General features: G+C 40.8%; 1 protein-coding gene across 1 annotated transcript in view; it reads right to left on the bottom strand.

The window, feature by feature from the left end:
* UBE2R2 (ubiquitin conjugating enzyme E2 R2) overlaps window positions 1–18,859 on the bottom strand; it is a 102,022-nt gene extending 83,163 nt beyond the window's left edge. The window contains exon 1 of the mRNA XM_026506366.4: window positions 18,206–18,859. Coding sequence (XP_026362151.1) covers window positions 18,206–18,382 — 177 coding nt within the window. The 5' untranslated portion in view covers window positions 18,383–18,859. The remainder of the gene's footprint in view (window positions 1–18,205) is intronic.
* Between the last annotated feature and the right edge of the window lie 408 nt (window positions 18,860–19,267).

The following is a 19,267-nucleotide window of genomic DNA, read 5'->3' as shown; positions in this document are numbered from 1 at the left end:
TTAACTCATGAGGATGTAGAAAAAAGAATAACACGCTATTCTTTAGCTCTCAAGTAATAGGTTCTTCTGTAGATCTTCATGGTTAGCTCTATCCCTTCCTTATGATCACATTCCAAAAGTCATATTTCTTCAGAAATATCTAAAATGTCACACACAAAAAATTTAATTTCCCAACTTCAGACCCTACTTCACTATTTCACTCTTTTCTCCTTAGCACTTAACCACTTTCTAAGGTGCCATATATTTTTTTGTTCATTGTCTATCTCTCCAACTAGAACATAAGTACCATGAGTCAAGTGTTTTGTTCATTGTATCCTCAACACCTACAACGATGCCTGATCATAGTAAGCACTCAATACTGGTAACCAAAAGTATACATAAATAAAAATGATAAACGTTAAATGTACTGCATGTTCCTGAAGTTAATACGGATAGTTTTAACTATATGAGAAAAACATAACAATGATTTACGTAAACTATCATAAAGCATTATATAAGAAGCTAAAACATTCAGTTTAGCAATACTTTTTACTAGTTTCTCATTTACTAAGTAAATTTGTTATTGCCTCAAATATTTTAGATATGTTATGAAGTAATTTACTTGTCTAAACAACAATCAGAAATTTTGCTTGACTGAACTAAAATCATCATATACCAAAAAATAATCCCCCCCAAAAAAAACCAAACCCATCATATACAAAAATCCTTGGAGTAAAATTATACAAGCTATTAACATAAAAATTCCAAAGCTTAAAAAAAAACTTTAGTTATAATTTCACAGGTGTATGTGTGTCATGGTTGCATGGGAAGATAGTATTTGGTGGTAGAGAAGCATATAAACATAAAAATAATTTTTAAAATACCCCCTTTTTTTGACTAATAAAAAATGTATATGTATCTTTGGAACATAAAGGCATTCTACTCATAAAATAAAGCAAAACAGAATCATACTGAATATCAAGAATAGGAACCAGAATCAGTAATCAGAATCACGTGGAAATGCCCACCAGATTCCCATGTCCCTCCCTAGAACATTCTCATTCCTTTCTCAGATGTGGTGTATAAATACATTCTCCTAGTACATGGCCTGTCTTTTCATTCTCTTATCTGTGTCCTTGACAGAAGATAGTTTTAAATTTTGATGAAGTTCACTTCATCGATTATTTCTTTCAGGGTTCATGCCTTTGGTGCTGTATCTAAGAAATCTTTGCCAAACTCAAGGTCAAGAAGACTTTTTCCAATGCTTTCTTCCAAGGGTTTTACTGCTTTATGATTTACATTTAGGTTTGTAAATCCACTTTGAGTTAATTTTTGCATGTGATACGTTTAGGTTGGGCCTCACTTCTTAACATACAGATGAGCCATTTTTGCAACACCATATGTTGAAAAGACTGTCCTTTCTCCAGTGAATTATGTTTTTGCACCTTTGTCAAAAAAATCAGTTGACTATATTTGTGTAAATCTATTTCTGGGTTCTCTATTCTGTTCCTTTACTTCAATAAACCACACTGTCTTGATTAGCATTACTTTATATTACATCTTAAAATTGGGTGTTGTGACTCTTCTAACTTTGTTGTTCTTTTTCAAAATTTTTTTGGCTGCGGCATCTGGGTGGCTCAGTCGGTTGAGTTTTCGACTCTTGGTTTCCACTCAGGTCAGGGTCTCCTGGGTCATGAGACACAGTCCTGCGACAGGCTCCATGCTCAGTGGGAAGTCAGCTTGAGATTCTCTCCCTCTGCCCCTCACTCTACTCACTCTCTCAAATAAGTGAAATCTTTTGAAAAAAATTGTTTTGGCTAATGTAATTCCTTTAATTTTCCACATATAATTATTTAAAACCAAGGCATAGCCAACTATTTAATGGTTTCCTAGCACTCCAGAAAATTGTCATTTTTACTATTGCACCTTATCTTGTCAAAACCAGTTCAAGGCCAGCTGGGGTGGCTCAGTCAGTTAAGCGTCTGCCTTCAGCTCAGGTCATAATCCCAGGGATCGAGCCCTGGTATGTCAGGCTCCCTGCTCAGCAGGGAATCTGCTTCTCCCTCTCCCTCCGTCCCTCTCCCCACTAAAAAAAAAAAAAAAAAAAGGAAAAACAGTTCAAAGTATCTTCTCTATATGCATTATGGAGATGTTCATAATTTTGATCCAATATACTCAGTACCAGAAACTTATGTGAAAAACACACAAATACAGATATAAAATACAGATATAAAAATGTATTCAACATAGCATTGTTTAGAAAGCAAAATAAATCCCCAGGTCCAACAAAAGAGAAAAGGTCAAATAATGGATAGTTGGGAAAATGTTCAAATATATTAAGTTTAAAAAATGAATATACAGTATCTAATTTTTTAAATGAACGATGGCATATTCAGAAGAAAATATATTAAAAGTATTACTTCTAGGGGTGCCTGGCTGGCTCAGTTGCTGATCTCGGGGATCGTGAGTTCAAGCCCCACGATGGGCAAAGAGTTAACTTAAAAAAAAAAAGTATTTTTAAGTAGCATCATTACAAGTGACTTTTTCCTCTATAGGTTCAGGAACTTTTAAAGTTTTCTACAATAAACGTGTCAACTTACAAGAGGAATTAACATTTTTTTTGACATTTTATTTTTTTAAAAGGTGTTATTACCATTATCACAGTAAAATACACAGGTAACTTCCGTATCAGCCTGTACCTTATTTGTATCAAGTTTGTTCATAGGATATGAATCATCCACATGACAATGTTTTAGGAGAGCCTACTTTAAACCCTCCAAATTCTTCTATTCTGTCATGACAGCGACAAACACAATTTTCTCCACGCTTGCCTTCATGTTTAACTTGGACAGAATTGTTAAGCACAATATTTTAAGTTACATCATCTATAAATGACACATGGGGAAAGATCTTTGCAACAAGCCACAGATCTGACAAATGATGACCTTTATGCAAACAGCCTTTATCTTTTTTTTAAAGATTTTTTTTTTTTAAGATTTTACTTATTTATTTGACAGAGAGAGACAGCCAGGTAAACAGCCAGCTTAACCGCTGTGCCACCCAGGTGCCCCAGAAGAAATTAAGCTAAATTTCTTTCACAGTTAAGAGAAACATTTATCAGAACTGCAAATCTGGGGGGGCGCCTGGGTGGATCAGTCGTTGAGCATCTGCTTTCGGCTCAGGGCATGATCCCAGCGGTCTGGGATGGAGCCCCACATCAGGCTCCTCTGCCGGGAGCCTGCTTCTTCCTCTCCCACTCCCCCTGCTTGTGTTCCCTCTCCCACTGGCTGTCTCTACCTCTGCCAAATAGATAAATGAAATCTTTAAAAAAAAAAAAAAGAACTGCAAATTTGACAGTTTGACAATACCAATATACATTACATTATGTAATAAAAATTAGTATTTCTGAAGGATAATTTGACTTTCTAGTAAAATTTAAATACATATATCCTTTAATCTAGCAAATCTACTTACAAAAATATAAAGATATGTAAAAATGTCCCTTTGAGCTTTGCTTGTAAGAGTAAAAAGCTAGGGGCGCCTGGGTGGCTCAGTGGGTTAAGCATTTGTCTTCAGCTCAGGTCATGATCCCAGGGTCCTGGGATCAGGCCCCACGTCAGGCTCCTTGATCGGCAGGGAGCCTCCTTCTCCCTCTGCCTGCTACTCCCCCTGCTTGTGCTATCAAATGAGTAAATAAAATCTTAAAAAAAAAAAAAAAAGTTGAAAGTCTTATTTAAAAAAAAAAGTAAAGGGGCGCCTGGGTGGCACAGCGGTTAAGCGTCTGCCTTCGGCTCAGGGTGTGATCCCGGCGTTATGGGATCGAGCCCCACATCGGGCTCTTCTGCTGGGAGCCTGCTTCTTCCCCTCCCACTCCCCCTGCTTGTGTTCCCTCTCTCGCTGGCTGTCTCTATCTCTGTCGAATAAATAAATAAAATCTTTAAAAAAATAAAAATAAAAATAAATAAAAAATAAAAAAAAGTAAAAAACTAAAAATAATTAATTGTCTATCAATTGGGGAATAAAGTATATCTTTAACAGAATACTGTGCAACAGTTACAAATACTGAGACAATCCATAAATATTGATAATGGAAAGATCTCCAAGATAAACTATTAAGTTTAAAGTAAGATGCAGAAAAATGCTTGTAAGTATAATCCATATTTTTTTTTAAGATTTATTTTAGAGAGAGAGAATGTGTAAGCACGGGGAGGGGCAGAGGGAGGGAAACTCAAGCAGACTCCCTGACAAGTGGGGAGCCCAACTCAGGGCTGGATCCCACAACCCCGAGATCATGACCGAGCCAAAATCAAGAGTCAGATGCTAAACTGACTGAGCCACCCAGGCGCCTCTAAGTATAACCATATTTATAGTTTAAAAATGCACAGATATGTTTGTATATGCACAGAATATTTTCTGGAGGATTAAATGTCAAACAGCTAAGTGATTTTCAGGGACAGAAAGACTTTCATCTGCTTGAATTTTTTCCTAGAGAAACAATAACTTAATCCCCTTACTAAATGTCCCTCATTACATCGTTGATGTTATAAAATTCCAGTATAATACCTGCATGATAGATTTCACTCCAAGGAAGTTAGTACTTTTCTCCATCAAATCTATTAACCCAAACTTAGTTCCATGAGATATGAGAAGGTGAAATATGACTAGATTTCTGCATGGGAAATTTTATGAATTAAAGCAGAGAAGAAATAATGCAGAAAAGATATGCAGCTAACTAAATTTGGGGCTAGAGCTTTCCATGATTATGTCTGGTCACCCCCAGTGTTCGAAACATAGTAAACTTCCATTACTCTTAGTATTACAGTAACATCCTTTAGTTTATAATAAAATATAATTATCACCAGTCCAATAGTGAATTCCTTAAAACTGAAGACAGCATACATTCAATTGGCAACAAATAAAGCTAAAAAAAAAAAAAGAGAAAAAGTGTTGGTGAAGATGCAGAGAAAACAGAACTCATACAGACATTGCTGGTAGGAATGTGAAAAGGTGCAGCCACTTTGGAAAACGGTCTCAGTTCCTCAAATGGTACACGGAGTTCTCATATGACCCAATAATTCTATTCCTAGGTAAATACCCAAGATAAATGAAAACATAGGTCCACATTGATATTTGTATAAGTGTTCATATCAGCATTATTTTTAAGAGCCAAACAGAAAACAACTCAAATGTTCATACACTGGAACACCGAAAAGGAATGAAGTATTATGATACATGCTATAATACAGGAACTTTGAAAATGTTATGCTAAGTTAAAGAAGCCAATCACAGAAGACCATGTTATATGATTCCATTTATATGAAATATAAACCTGTACATTTATAGAATAGGGAAAGATAGTCATAGAAAGTAGACTGGTTGCCTAGGGCTTGGGGAGAAATGGGGAGTGACTGCTAATGGGTATGGGATTTTTTTGGGTGAAGAAAATGTTCTAAAATTGATTGTCACGATGGTTGTAAAACTCTGTGAATATACTAAAAAACACTGAACTGTATATCTAAATAAGTGAATTATATGGCATGTGAATTATATCTCAATAAAGCTGAGGAGGAGGAGGTAGGGGGAGGAGGAGGAGGAGGGATGCCTTGATGGCTCAGCTAGTTAAATGTCCAACTCTTGATTTCAGCTCAGGCCATGATACCAGAGTTGTGAGAGGGAGCCCTGCATCAGGTTCCGCACTGAGCATGGAACCTGCTTAAGATTCTCTCCTCCCTCTGCTCTCTGGCCCTTCTTCCCCCCTTCCGAAAAGAAAAGGAAAGAAAAGGAAAGAGAAGAAAGGTAAAATTATCAAGTAAGAAAGTCTTAAGAGGCATATCAACCAGATGCAACTGTGGATTTTATTTTGGATAGATTCAAACTAACTTAGAAGTTTATCTATGAGACGACTGGGACAATCTGAATATTAGATAATATCAAGGAATTTTTTTTAATTTGAGTATATTTGACACACAATTTAACATTAGCTTTAGGTGTAGGAATTACTGTTTATTAAGTTTAAGAATAATGAAATGCGCCTGGGTGGCTCAGTCAGTTAAGCGTCTGACTCTTGAAGCTCAGGGCTTGATCTCAGTTCAAGCTCCACATTGGGCTCCATGCTGGGCTGTGGAGCCTACTTTAAAATACTTATAATGACGCAATTATATTCTTAAAAAGAGTTCTTATCTTTTTGGGACTCCAGTATTAAGGGATGAAAGGATAGGGTGTCTGGCTTTACCTTATAACAATCTAAATGGGAAGAGTTTAGGTTACAGGGGTGAACCTGAAAAGTTTTCAGGAGATCATTCACAGTGAATCGGGTTTTTATTTTTCTTTTTTTTTTTTAAGATTTTTATTTATTTATTTGACAGAGATAGAGACAGCCAGCGAGAGAGGGAACACAAGCAGGGGGAGTGGGAGAGGAAGAAGCAGGCTCCCAGCGGAGGAGCCTGATGTGGGGCTCGACCCCATAATGCTGGGATCACACCCTGAGCCGAAGGCAGACGCTTAACCGCTGTGCCACCCAGGTGCCCCCACAGTGAATCGGGTTTTTAAAATATAAGCCGAGTTCCCCAGACTAAAGAGAGCAGGAGAAATGTTGAAAAGGGCATTCCAGGCAGGTAACAACTTAGGCAATGGCACTGTGAAAAACTACCTATGGGGCAAGAACTAGAAATACAGTGGGAAAAGTAAGTAAGAACAGATTACGAAGGGCCTTGTATGCCACACAAAGAAATTTTTACTTAATTTTGTGGAAGATGAGCAGATAGCTTGCTTGCTCGCTTGCTTGCTTTCTTGTGAAGACAAGTCAGATTAGAGCTTTAGAAAGGTTACTATGGTGGCATCATTGACTGGAGGGGTATAAGACAGTAAAGAGGCTACTGTCACAGTCTAAGTGAGTGAGAACTGAGTATAAACTTACACGGTAGTGGCAGGAATGAAGAGGAGGGGCTAAAATAGCAGAGACATGAGGTACTAAAAATAATTAGATATGTAGAAAGAGGAAGCAGAAATCATCTTAACTGATTTCCAGCTTCCAGGCTTGTGTGACTGGGTAGACACTGTACAATATCCAGGAGAGTGAATATAGAAGAGGCTTACGAAAAAAGGCAGAGTCCAGTTTAGTGTTTAGTATAGATAGGACATAATTTTTTTAAAACTTTAAAAAGGCCATACTAGTAGAAATATCTAATAGCTCTAATTAGAGATACACACTTCAGGACATACTCGGTAGCTCAAACAATAACCCAGGAAAGCGTGTTTATAATAATTCACACACACAGAAATTTAACCTACTTTAAAGTTCCCTCCCTACTCCAACTTGTTAATAATTAATTCACTCAAGGTATATATGTAAACAGTATAGGCAAGATGTAGTTAATCTATAGATGTTCAGGTTGCTACGCTTGGCAGGTCTGAGTAATGCCTCTCACCATCACTGCTCTAAAATTCTTAACCTCTTCTAAGTAAGTTTCATAGTATTTATTTTTTTAAGATTTTATTTATTTATTTATTTGAGAGAGCGCACAAGCAAGTGAGCAGATGGGATGGTGCGCGCGTGCGCGCACACACACACACACACAAAGGGGGGGGCACAGGGAGAGGGAGAAACAGATACCCCACTGAGCAGGTATGTGCCGCCGCAGTGGCCTCTGCTGCTGCTGCTGCTGCTGCTAGTTCCCAGGACCCTGGGATCAGCACTTGAGATGAAGGCAGACACTTAAGCGACTGAGCCACCCAGGCGTCCCAGTTTTATAGTATTTAAATTACAAGAGGAATCCTACACAAAGATCATAATTTGCTATATTACTATATAGCCAAGATTTCAATCTTAATTTTTAGCTAAAACTTTGATCATCAAGAACATGAGATCTAATTCAGACAACCAAGCAACTACAGATAAAATGTCAAAACCAAATAAAATGCAATTTCTTCCCAAAAGGGAAAGCACAACTAGAGTAACCAAGCAGTCCAAATATTTAGTCACGTTAGTCTACCACATGTCCTAGACTAGGGGTTGACCACCTAATGTCTATGGAAAAAATTCAGATTATCAGTAATTCCTTGAAATTGCATGCAGAATTAGGAGGGAGGGAGGCTGTCATTCTCAAAGGCTGTGACTCCCCCAAAGATAAGCACTTACTCTCTTTTAGGTCCTCTACCAAATGCTAAGGAAATTCAAAGACCCAGTGGCATTTCTTAACGAGCTCATAATCAAAGAGCATTTAGACTCATACACTACTAGATTTGATCACAAAAAAAAAAAAAAACTGATTTCCTTAATACAATACTTACATATCCTCAAATAACTTTTCCAGTTTTGCCACCTACTAGCACCATTTTTAATTTAAGGAACCTCTCTGTACATAACTTATTCTGTAGTTTTCCAATAAAAAATCTTCAGAAAAAAGCTACATTAGGTGGAGATTTAATTAAAAACTCAGGAAGTGCTCTCATTTTAAAGCCCCCCCCTTTAAAAAAAAAAAAAAGATTTATTTTAGAGAGAGAGAGAGCACAAGTGGGGAGAGGGGCAGAGAGAGGAGACAAGCAGACTCCCGGGTGAGGTGGAGCCCACTGCTCCTGCAGGGCTGATCCCAGGACCCTGAGATCATGACCTGAGCCAAAACCCAGAGTGGGATACTCCATCAGGCGACCCTAAAGCCCTTTTAACACAAGATTCTTTAAATCTTAAATCTAAATTCTGTATTATTTCCTTATCTTCAATAAGACATTTCACTCTTTGTCTAGCAAATATTCTCGTTCTTATTCAGAGTAAATGTTGAAATATGATTAAAAAATTCCAAAGAACTCAGGGTAGGAGGCCTGAGAACACAGTTATTATACTTTTTTTTTTTTTTAACATTAGCACGGAAGTTTTTCCACAGGGCTTAGTCCTTAACAGCTTGAACACATCATTATTCCTGTTTAGCCAATGGGGGGAAAAGCAGTTGAGTGATTAAGATCAAGATGGACCTTAAGTAATAAGTGTTGTTGTTTTTTTAATCCAATTACCAGAATTCAAATGAGCTTTGCCCCCTTCAGAGCAAATACCTCAGAAGGCTGGCTATACCCCCACTCAAACAGTACTACACCCACATTGCTCAAAACAATTCAGAATTCTTTTTTTTTGCGAACTGCCTTCAGAGCCTATTGTGCAACTTCTTAATGTTCTTACTAGTGGTAAATCTTTCCTTCTTTAGTGTGGACTTTGTTTTGTTTCATTTAATATCCAAAACTGACTCAGATACAACCTGATAAATAAGGTAAATAACCTAATACTATTTTTCAATCAAAAATGACCTGTGAATATAGGGACCCCTGGGTGGCGTAGTCAGTCAAGCTCTTGGTTTCAGCTCAAGTCGTGATCTCAGGGTGATGAGACTGAGCCCGGAGTCTGGCTCCATGCTCTGCACAGAGTCTACTTAAGACTTTCTCCCCCTCTACCTCTGCTGTCTCTCTTTCTCTAAAAATAAATAGATCTTTTTTTTTTAATGACATGTGAAAATATTACACTAATTTTACCTGTGCCTCTGCCAACAATTTTAAAAGTTGCAAATTATATGAAGGATATTATTTTGAATAACAAAACTTTTTGTCTTAATTCATATATCACATATGATTATAAGTAAACTTAAAAATCTTATTTCTAGGGTGCCTGGGTGGCTCAGTCGGTTCATAGTCTGCCTTCGACTCAGGTCATGATTCCAGGCCCCATATCATCCTCCCTGCTTAGTAGGGAGTCTACTTCTCCCTCTGCCTCCCCCACCCCACCACTTGTGCTAGTTCTCTCTCACACAAAAAATAAATAAAACCTTTAAAAAAATAATCTTACATCAAAAACTAACGATGTTAGTTAACAATGTTGGCTAATTGAAAATATATATATATATTTCTTCAGTCACTTGGGTGGCTCAATCAGTTAGGCATCTGACTTCAGCTCGGATCACAGTCTCGGGGTCCTGGGATTCAGCCCTGCTGTCTGGCTTCGTGTTCAGACAGGAGTCTGCTTCTCCCTCTTCCTCTCCCTCCATCTCTCCGTCCCTCTGTCCCTCCCCCTGCTCAAGCTCTCTCCTTCTCTCAAATAAATAAACAAAATCTTAAAAAAAAAAAAATCTTGGGGCACCCAGGTGGCTCAGTCGGTTCAACATCTGCCTTCGGCTCAGGTCGTGATCCCAGGGTCCTGGGACCCAGCTCCTTGCTCGGCTGGGAGCCTGCTTCTCTCTACGCCTGTTGCTCCCCCTGCTTGTGCACTCTCTCTCTGACAAATAAATAAAATCTTAAAAAAAAATCTTCTTTCTAAGTTGTTATTCTGTTTCTACAAAGGATTACTATATATTGCCCCAACTGCTATGACTTTGCCAGTTCTTAATATTATCTTATAAATGGGGCCACGGTTATCAACAAGATAGTGATCATTCAGTATTTACCATCTGAATTACTATGAATGTTACTAAGTGAGCCACATAATCCAAATTATCCATAGGATTTATCCCTCAAATTAAACATCAGCTGCCTATGCAGCAAATACAGCAAAACAGATAAATAATGAATTATGAAATTTTGATATCCAGGCACAGAACGGATTAAAACTATGGCAATGATCTAAAGATGCTGCAATAGAGGTGGGGAATACCACTTAACAGACTCAGCTGAAAGAACAACAACAAAAAAGCTTTAACCTTAAACTGCTCAAGCTTCCTATGATGCTTAAATATACTTGAAAAAATATTAAGGCATTATTATTTTAAAAGCATAAACCAATATCGCATTAAGAAATTTATCCCCCCCCCCGGGGGCACCTGGGTGGCACAGCGGTTAAGAGTCTGCCTTCGGGGATCCCTCCTACATTGTTGGTGGGAATGCAAGTTGGTACAGCCACTCTGGAAAACAGTGTGGAGGTCCCTTAAAAAGTTAAAAATTGAGCTACCCTATGATCCAGCCATTGCACTACTGGGTATTTACCCCAAAGATACAGACGTAGTGAAGAGAAGGGCCATATGCACCCCAATGTTCATAGCAGCAATGTCCACAATAGCTAAATCGTGGAAGGAGCCGAGATGCCCTTCAACAGATGACTGGATTAAGAAGTTGTGGTCCATATATACAATGGAATATTACTCAGCAATCAGAAAGAATGAGTTCTCAACATTTGCTACAACATGGACGGCACTGGAGGAGATAATGCTAAGTGAAATAAGTCAAGCAGAGAAAGACAACTATCATATGATTTCTCTCATCTATGGAACATAAGAACTAGGATGATCAGTAGGGGAAGAAAGGGATAAAGAAAGGGGGGGGTAATCAGAAGGGGGAATGAAACATGAGAGACTATGGACTATGAGAAACAAACTGAGGACTTCAGAGGGGAGGGGGGTGGGGGAATGGGATAGACCGGTGATGGGTAGTAAGGAGGGCACGTATTGCATGGTGCACTGGGTGTTATACACAACTAATGAATCATCGAGCCTTACATCGGAAACCGGGGATGTACTGTATGGTGACTAACATAATATAATAAAAAATCATTAAAAAAAAAAAAAAAAAAGAGTCTGCCTTCGACTCAGGGAGTGATCCCAGCGTTCTGGGATCAAGCCCCACATCAGGCTCCTCCTCTATGAGCCTGCTTCTTCCTCTCCCACTCCCCCTGCTTGTGTTCCCTCTCTCGCTGGCTGTTTCTATCTCTGTCGAATAAATAAATAAAATCCTTAAAAAAAAAAAAAAGAAAGAAAGAAAGAAATTTATCCCCCCATCATGCCCCCACTGTCATTTCTGTGAGATGTATTCATTTCTAACTCCAAAACTAGTTTTCTTAGACTTCTATTTCTCAACACTAGCACCAACCCACTCCCTGCTTAAAGTAATGAGAAAGGTTGCTATTAAACGAACTTGGCAAAAAAACAAACAAACAAACAAACAAACTTTCTGCAACAGGATTTATCATTCTCTAATTCAAGTAGTCCAAAAACAAGCCAAAAAATCCATTTTTCCAGTGAATTTAAGATATAAACTGAAGTCATCATAACAATCTCAACCCATAATTTGGAGGAATAGGTAATTACCCTTGTGACCTTTAAACTTCAGTAAAAAAATTTTTTTTAATTTTATTTACTTATTTATTTGTCAGAGAGAGAAAGAGAGGGACAGAGAGCTCGAGCACAAAAACAGAAGGGAGGGCAGAGGGAGAAGGAGAAGCAGGCTCCCCCGCTGAGCAGAGAGCCCATCATGGGGCTCAATCCCAGAACCCTGGGATCATGACCTGAGACGAAGGCAGATGCTTAACTGACTGAGCCACCCAGGCGCCCCAAGAATTAGATCTTTTAAATATGAGCTTTCACGGGGCGACTGGGTGGCTCAGTCGTTAAGCGTGTCTGCTTTCAGCTCAGGGAGTGATCCCGGTGTTCTATGATCGAGCCCCACATCAGGCTCCTCGGCTGGAAGCCTGCTTCTTCCTCTCCCACTCCCCCTGCTTGTGTTCCCTCTCTTGCTGGTTGTCTCTATCTCTGTCAAATAAATAAATAAATAATCTTTAAATAAATAAATATGACCTTTCAAGCAAGATGGAGTTCTGTAGTCCTAAACCCTGAATTTCTAACTCTTCCTCACTCTATTTCCCCATAACTAGATTAGCAGAGGTGGACCAATTTGTTAGCTGGCCTCCTTTATTTCACTTGTCTCCAACAAGACAGGTTCTTCTGGAACCTTAAACCAGGATCAGTATTGCTAAGCTGCAAAGATGGAATAGAAGATTTTATCATGATAAATTGTAGTTATGTTGACAAATGCTCAAACTTTAAAGCTTTGGGGCATGCACTCTAGCACGCTCTCTCTCAAATAGATAAAATCTTAAAAAAAAATTTAAACCTTTGATTTAAATTACCATTTACAATTGCGCACGTAACACTTACACCTCACATTTCTGTAAAGTCCGCACAAAGATTTTTAAGAAGGTCACCAATGTCCTAATACTTTCCCTTACTATAGCTATTCTTCATACAGTACTCTGCCTTTGATGAGTACTCCGTAAATACTACTTACTAACACAGATCTCTGAAAAACAGGAATCAACATGCTGCAAACAAAGTATTAACTAGGGCTCAAATCCTTCAAAAAGAAACAATATTTTATCAAATTTAAGACACTGATGCTGGCGGGGCGCCTGGGTGGCTCAGTCGTTAAGCGTCTGCGTTCGGCTCAGGTCATGATCCCAGGGTCCCCTCATCGAGCTCCCTGCTCAGCGGGAAGCCTGCTTCTTCCTCTCCCACTCCCCCTGCTTGTCTTCCCTCTCTCGCTGCCTCTCTCCCTGTCAAGTAAGTAAATAAAATCTTAAAAAAAAAAAAAAAAAAGACACTGATGCTGGCATTCAAAAAAATCTTATTAGAAGATTTCAATGGAAGGTTCTCTCACATCTAGGTCTCAAGTGCCACCTGGCTGATGGCAATTTTAAGACATCCCAATTTCCAACAAGTTAAAAACTAAAAAGAAAAAAAAATGCATTTTGGAATCAACTTAATAGGGCAAAAGAATATTGTATAAAATACTGAGGTGCTATACTTTTGCCGTGGGGGGGGGGGGAGACAGTGGGAGAACACTAAAACTACATTTACAATAGTGCCCCAAACCACTGGACATTAACTATGTTTCCATTTACAGTGTTGCTTTAGTTCACTCAGCACTCAAGACAAGTTCAGCTTCCACAAAAGGTAACAGCAAAAAGCTCTAAGAGGTATTCACAAAGTGAGGAAAAATTAAGAAATAAGATAGTTTTAACTGACAGAAAGACTCATTATACAACTGTTAAAAAAATAAAAAGCACTACTTTTATAATTTTAAAGTTAAGTTGCCCATCCAAATCCTTTAAAACAGGAATTCTTAACATGTCAGTTAACCCTCTGAAAACGTATACAAACAAGTTTATATGTGCCAATGTCTTCCCAAAGAAAATGGTTTCTCAAAGGGATCCATATAACAAAAAGACTAAGAATCACTTTCTTTTTTTTTTTTTTAAGATTTTATTTATTTATTTGACAGAGATAGAGACAGCCAGAGAGAGAGGGAACATAAGCAGGGGGAGTGGGAGAGGAAGAAGCAGGCTCCCAGCGGAGGAGCCTGATGTGGGGCTCGATCCCGAACGCCGGGATAATGCCCTGAGCCGAAGGCAGACGCTTATTAACGACTGAGCCACCCACGCGCCCCAAGAATCTCTTTCTTAAAATAATTGTTTCAACTATATCTTAAGAATCAGAGTCACAAAATAGAGTATGCTATTGCCAGCCCCATAGGTTAAGTTTGGTAGGGTCTGGGTTTTTTTTTGGGGGGGGGGCACAAAATAGATTCATTTATTCGAGAACAAATAATACACACCCATTATTTTTAAAAACTATTGGAAGAGTTTCTTTAATATAAATCAAAGTGTTAAGTCTGATAAAGAAGCTTCGATTAAGGAAAACTTTCAGTATAAAACAAATACTTTTCTAAATTACCAGTTTGAAGTTTTCTAAAAATGGAAAAACCTATATTTCACTCAGATTATTGAATAAAATCAAAACTACAAAAAGTTAACTGCAATATTTTAAGTTTTCTGTATCATTTAAACTTTTATGTTATAAACATCATGCAAAAGACACACTTTTTTTAAAAGTAATCTCTCCTCCCAACATGGGCCTCGAACTCACAACCCTGAAATCAAGAGTCACATGCTCTACCAACTACTGTGCCAGCCAGACACCCCTAGGCGCTCTCAATTTCTGATCTCTAGACTCACTGCTACCATGCTTTCAGATAAATAATGCAGGAGCTCCAAGGAGTTCTATACCAAAGCAGCCATACTAAGTTATGATCACTAGCAGGAATTATTTGAAAAGAGTGCTTTTTAAGTGAATGGAGTATGCTATTGCCAGGCCCAAAGGTTAAGTTTGGTAGGGTCTGGGGTTTTGTTTTTTGTTTTTTTGTGGGGGCGGAGTTATTTGAAAAGATGGTGCTTTTTAAGTGAATGGGGTGAACTTATTAAATCATCATTAATTGCTCACTTCATCAACAATTTATTTGTCCAATAACATAAAAAAATTTCAACTTGCTCCACAGTAGCAAAATTAAGTTCAGAGGTGTTCTCTCTTCCAAGCCACTCCTACTTTGTGTTTTGTAATGATTGACCCCTAGGGGAAAAAGTAGAAGCAGCAAAGACGTTCACTCGGTAAGTCTAAGAGATCAAGAAACTGGACAAAAAGTAAGGCCAAAGAGATTATATAATATCCAGAAAAACAGGCACAAGAAACTACCTTTACCCATCATACATGCTACCCCCAAACACCAGAGCTAAAAAACACACAACTCAAGATTTTTTTTTGAAATATTTGAAAAACAAAAGATGAATTGAAAAAAATTTGTAAAACGCAAGTCTCACCAGTCTCCACAACAGATGCCATAGTTAGAATGAAGCCAACTATTTCATTGTGAAAAAGATCAATAAGAAGCCTATTAACATGTAAAAGTAAATGAATAACATTACAAAAAATTTAAAGAATGACTGGCTATCCCACTGCCTTCAGAAACTATTATGCGAAATAGAAAAAAGAATTTAGGGGCGCCTGGGTGGCACAGGGTTAAGCGTCTGCCTTCGGCTCAGGGAGTGATCCCGGCGTTATGGAATCGAGCCCCACATCAGGCTCCTCCGCTATGAGCCTGCTTCTTCCTCTCCCACTCCCCCTGCTTGTGTTCCCTCTCTCGCTGGCTGTCTCTATCTCTGTCAAATAAATAAATAAAATCTTTAAAAAAAAAAAAGAAAAAGAAAAAAGAATTTAACTTGAAAATAAATTATACTAAATGTTCAAGAACTATCATCTGATATGGGAGAATAGTGGTAGAAAAAGGTCTGTGCCAACTTTTAACTGCAGCTGTAGTGGAACACACTAAAAGCCTTGTTTTATGACAAAAGAGTGAAATAAAAAACAATGGTTTTAGACCTATCACCAGTGTTAACTGCTCATGACCATAAATTTGCCTTTTTCCAACAATAGACTTTTGGGATAAAAGGCCATACGATAAGGAATAAAATATAAGAAAACAAAATTGACAGAATTCTCACACAAGACTAAAACATAAAACCTAAGAATTTTTATACGTTTTTAAATGGCATTATTAAAGGTAAAAAGATTGGGGTGCCTGGGTGGCTTAATGGGTTAAGCGTCTGGCTTTGGCTCAGGTCATGATCTCAGGGTCCTGGGACTGAGCCCTGCATCTGGCTCCCTGCTCAGCGAGGAGTCTGCTTCTCCCTCTCTCTCTTCCCCTCCCCACCGCTCGTGCTTGCTCGCTCTCTCTCAAATAAATAAAATCTTTAAAAAATAAAATAAAGGTAAAAAGATTAAGAAATCTAACATATACAATGATATTCAACCATTCTTTCTTTAGTAGGACTGAAATTACAAAGCATTTAACTGAAATCAATGTTTGCCACTGTAGGGAATCCTCTTCCCATACTACCTATTTCAAACTGAGAAGATTCTCCACAGTCCTTTTCCTTATACTTAAGCAAAAATATTACAAATTTGCAACCCATTAGTTTCTTTCACAGAGCTTTTTTAAAACACTGAAGTGGAGATTATTCTAATTAGTACCCATTCACCTTGACTCTCAATTGTCCCAAACAGTGACACTTTATGGAAATTAAACTTTAGGTCACTAAAGTAGCCAGTAAACACAGCAATACCCTTCTCCAATTTGTCACTAATAACTTGTACGTTAATACCTGCATCTGAAAGGTATAGTGTATGGTAACTACAAGAGATTAAGCATATAGTCGGTAAGAGAAATGCTCTTACACAATATTCTAAAAATGTGCTTTTACTAGGTATTCACTAACTATCACAGGCATGAATATTAAACATCCCCCAGTCAATTCTTCACATTTTCTACAAAGCTGACCCAATTTCAAAGCTGACACTGAAGGTTCTACCTTTAGAAGGATAGAAAAACAAAACTGGGTAGTCCTAAAAATATACATCATAACTACATGACTAAGATACTCGTTCAAAACTTATGCCAAGATAGCCCCTCCCTTCAAAACAAACTAAGATTGACTCACTGCTCTATTTTACTTACTTTGGGAAATAAAATTAAATGGATTCCCTAGCATTAATTTCCTGTTTCTGCCTCCACCATTTAAAACATCCCACCTTCAATCTATGATTCGTCCCTACAAAAATGGTAAAATAAAAACAAAAACAAAAAACTCTCAATATCGCCAAGTTATCTTAAAATGTTAAAAAAGAAATGGAATAAAAAAAGAAAACCACTGGATTCAGGAATGATAATAACCACTGTTTTAAAATCACGGGTGGCTAAGCAACAGTCCTACTCAGTGAAACCCTCTCACCTCAGACGATACTTTTCATCTGTGAGACGACCCCATTTGCTAGAGCTAACCACCTGAGTAAAACGTTTCACTTCTGTCTCCCTGAAGGGGGAAACTATCAATCTCCCTACATTACACGTTCCACCGTCTGAAGAGATTTCTACATGTGGGGGGGGGGGGGAAGCCAGTAAAGTTGGTGGCAGGGTGAGGACAAAGGGCATTTTGAAATACCACTGAAGTAAACAGAGAATGAGAACAGAAGGGGGGCTAAATTAGCGTTCCCTCAAGCAGATAACGACAAGGAAATGCAGGCACCCTTGTTTACCACCCCTAGGGTCCTAGTCACTACCGCCCACTGGAATGCCGAAGTTGGAACTACCACCGCGCAAGAAGCCCATCAAATCCTCAAAGTGTCAGGTCACTAGGCAGCCTCTGAAATGACAGGCTAAAACCCTTCCCCCACCCTCACCCCCCAAAAAAGAAAGGTCCAATCCACTAAGTGCAGGTCACTCTGTCCTCTGGGGCAGTTCCAGCCGGCGCGGGGATGGTTCAGATGGGAAGGCGAGAAAGGAAAGACCACCTTTCTTCCCACACATCCTCAGCTGGGGAAACAAAACAAAGACAGCCCTCCTCCTCCGGTAGCCACTACCCTAGCCGGAGAGGCTTTCCTATTTCCCGGTGCAGTCTGGCCTCCAGCCCCCGCCCCCCATGACAAAGAAAAGGCACTTGGTGAGCAAGGCCTTCCTGCTTCCACGGATGGGGGGAGGGGGCTGCCGAGGTGAGGAGCCCCCTCTACACACTCGCGCTCACACTCTCGGCCCCGCAAGCGGCGGGGAGCGGAGGCCTCCGCCTGGGGAAGCCTGCTCTGGGAGGGGGTAGGGGTACCTTGAAGTAGCCGCCTTCGTAGAGGGTGTTGGGGGGTCCGAAGATGGCAACCTCCCAGTTGTAGAGGTCGGACTCATCCACCAGGGTGATCCGGAAGCCCTCCACCGGCTCCTCCTGCAGGGATTTCAGCTCGAGCATCAGGGCCTTCTGCGAGCTGGTCATCTGCTGCTGGGCCATCGCGGCGGCGGCGGCGGCGCCGGGCCGGAGCCCCAGTCCTCTCGCACCGGCCGGGCCGGACGAGGCCCCTCCCCTCGGCTCGCCCTCCGCCGGGCCGCACCGGGCCCCTGTCTTCACACACCCGGCGGGCCGGACCAGGCCCCAGAAGGCCCGCGGGCCGGCCCGGGTCCTCCTCACACACGACGCGGGCCGGGCCGGGCCCTTTTCCTCACACTCGGGCCAGGTGGGGGGAGGGGCTGAGGGAGTTAGGGGAATTCGCTCCCGGTCCCGGGCCTCCCCCCCCCGGAGGGGGCCTCAACTTGACGGGGGGGGGGGGGGAGAGGGGGTGGAAGCGGAGGAGGGCGGCGAAGGGCCGGCGATGGTGAGGGGAGGGGGCCAAGCCGGCCCGGGAGCGCCGCGCTCGCTCGCCCTCTCGTTCTCCTCAGGGGCTGCCGGGGCCGAAGGGCGCGCGGGGCCGAAGGGCGGGGGGAGCGCGGCGCGCGGGGGTCTCGCGGCGGCAGCGGCGACGGCGGCGGCGGCGGCTGCGCGGGGGGAGGGGCGACGACGGAGGAGGAGGAGAAGAGCGAGAGCGCCTCGCGCCACGGGAGCGACGGAGCCAAGAAGAAGGAGGGAGGGAGGGAGAGAGGGAGGAGGGGCGCGCGCCGGGAGGGAGGGCGGCTCTTGGAGGCGGGCGGCCAGATGCGCGTGCGCACGCCCCTCCCTCCCCCGCCCTCCTCTCCCTCCCCCGCCCTCCTCCTCTCACTTCCCCGCCTCCTTACCGCCTCCCAGCGCGGTGGCCGCGCTTTGTGACGCCGACGCGTGTCCCCCGCCCTTAAAGGGCCAAGCTGCTGTGGGGGCCGAGGGTAGCCACAGGGGATGCCCTTGGCCCCAAAATGACGGTTGTGC

The sequence above is a fragment of the Ursus arctos genome, unplaced genomic scaffold (assembly GCF_023065955.2).
Source record: "Ursus arctos isolate Adak ecotype North America unplaced genomic scaffold, UrsArc2.0 scaffold_18, whole genome shotgun sequence".
NCBI lineage: Eukaryota > Metazoa > Chordata > Mammalia > Carnivora > Ursidae > Ursus > Ursus arctos.
The sequence above is the reverse complement of the archived record's forward strand: the minus strand, read 5'-3'. Positions and strand labels throughout refer to the sequence as shown.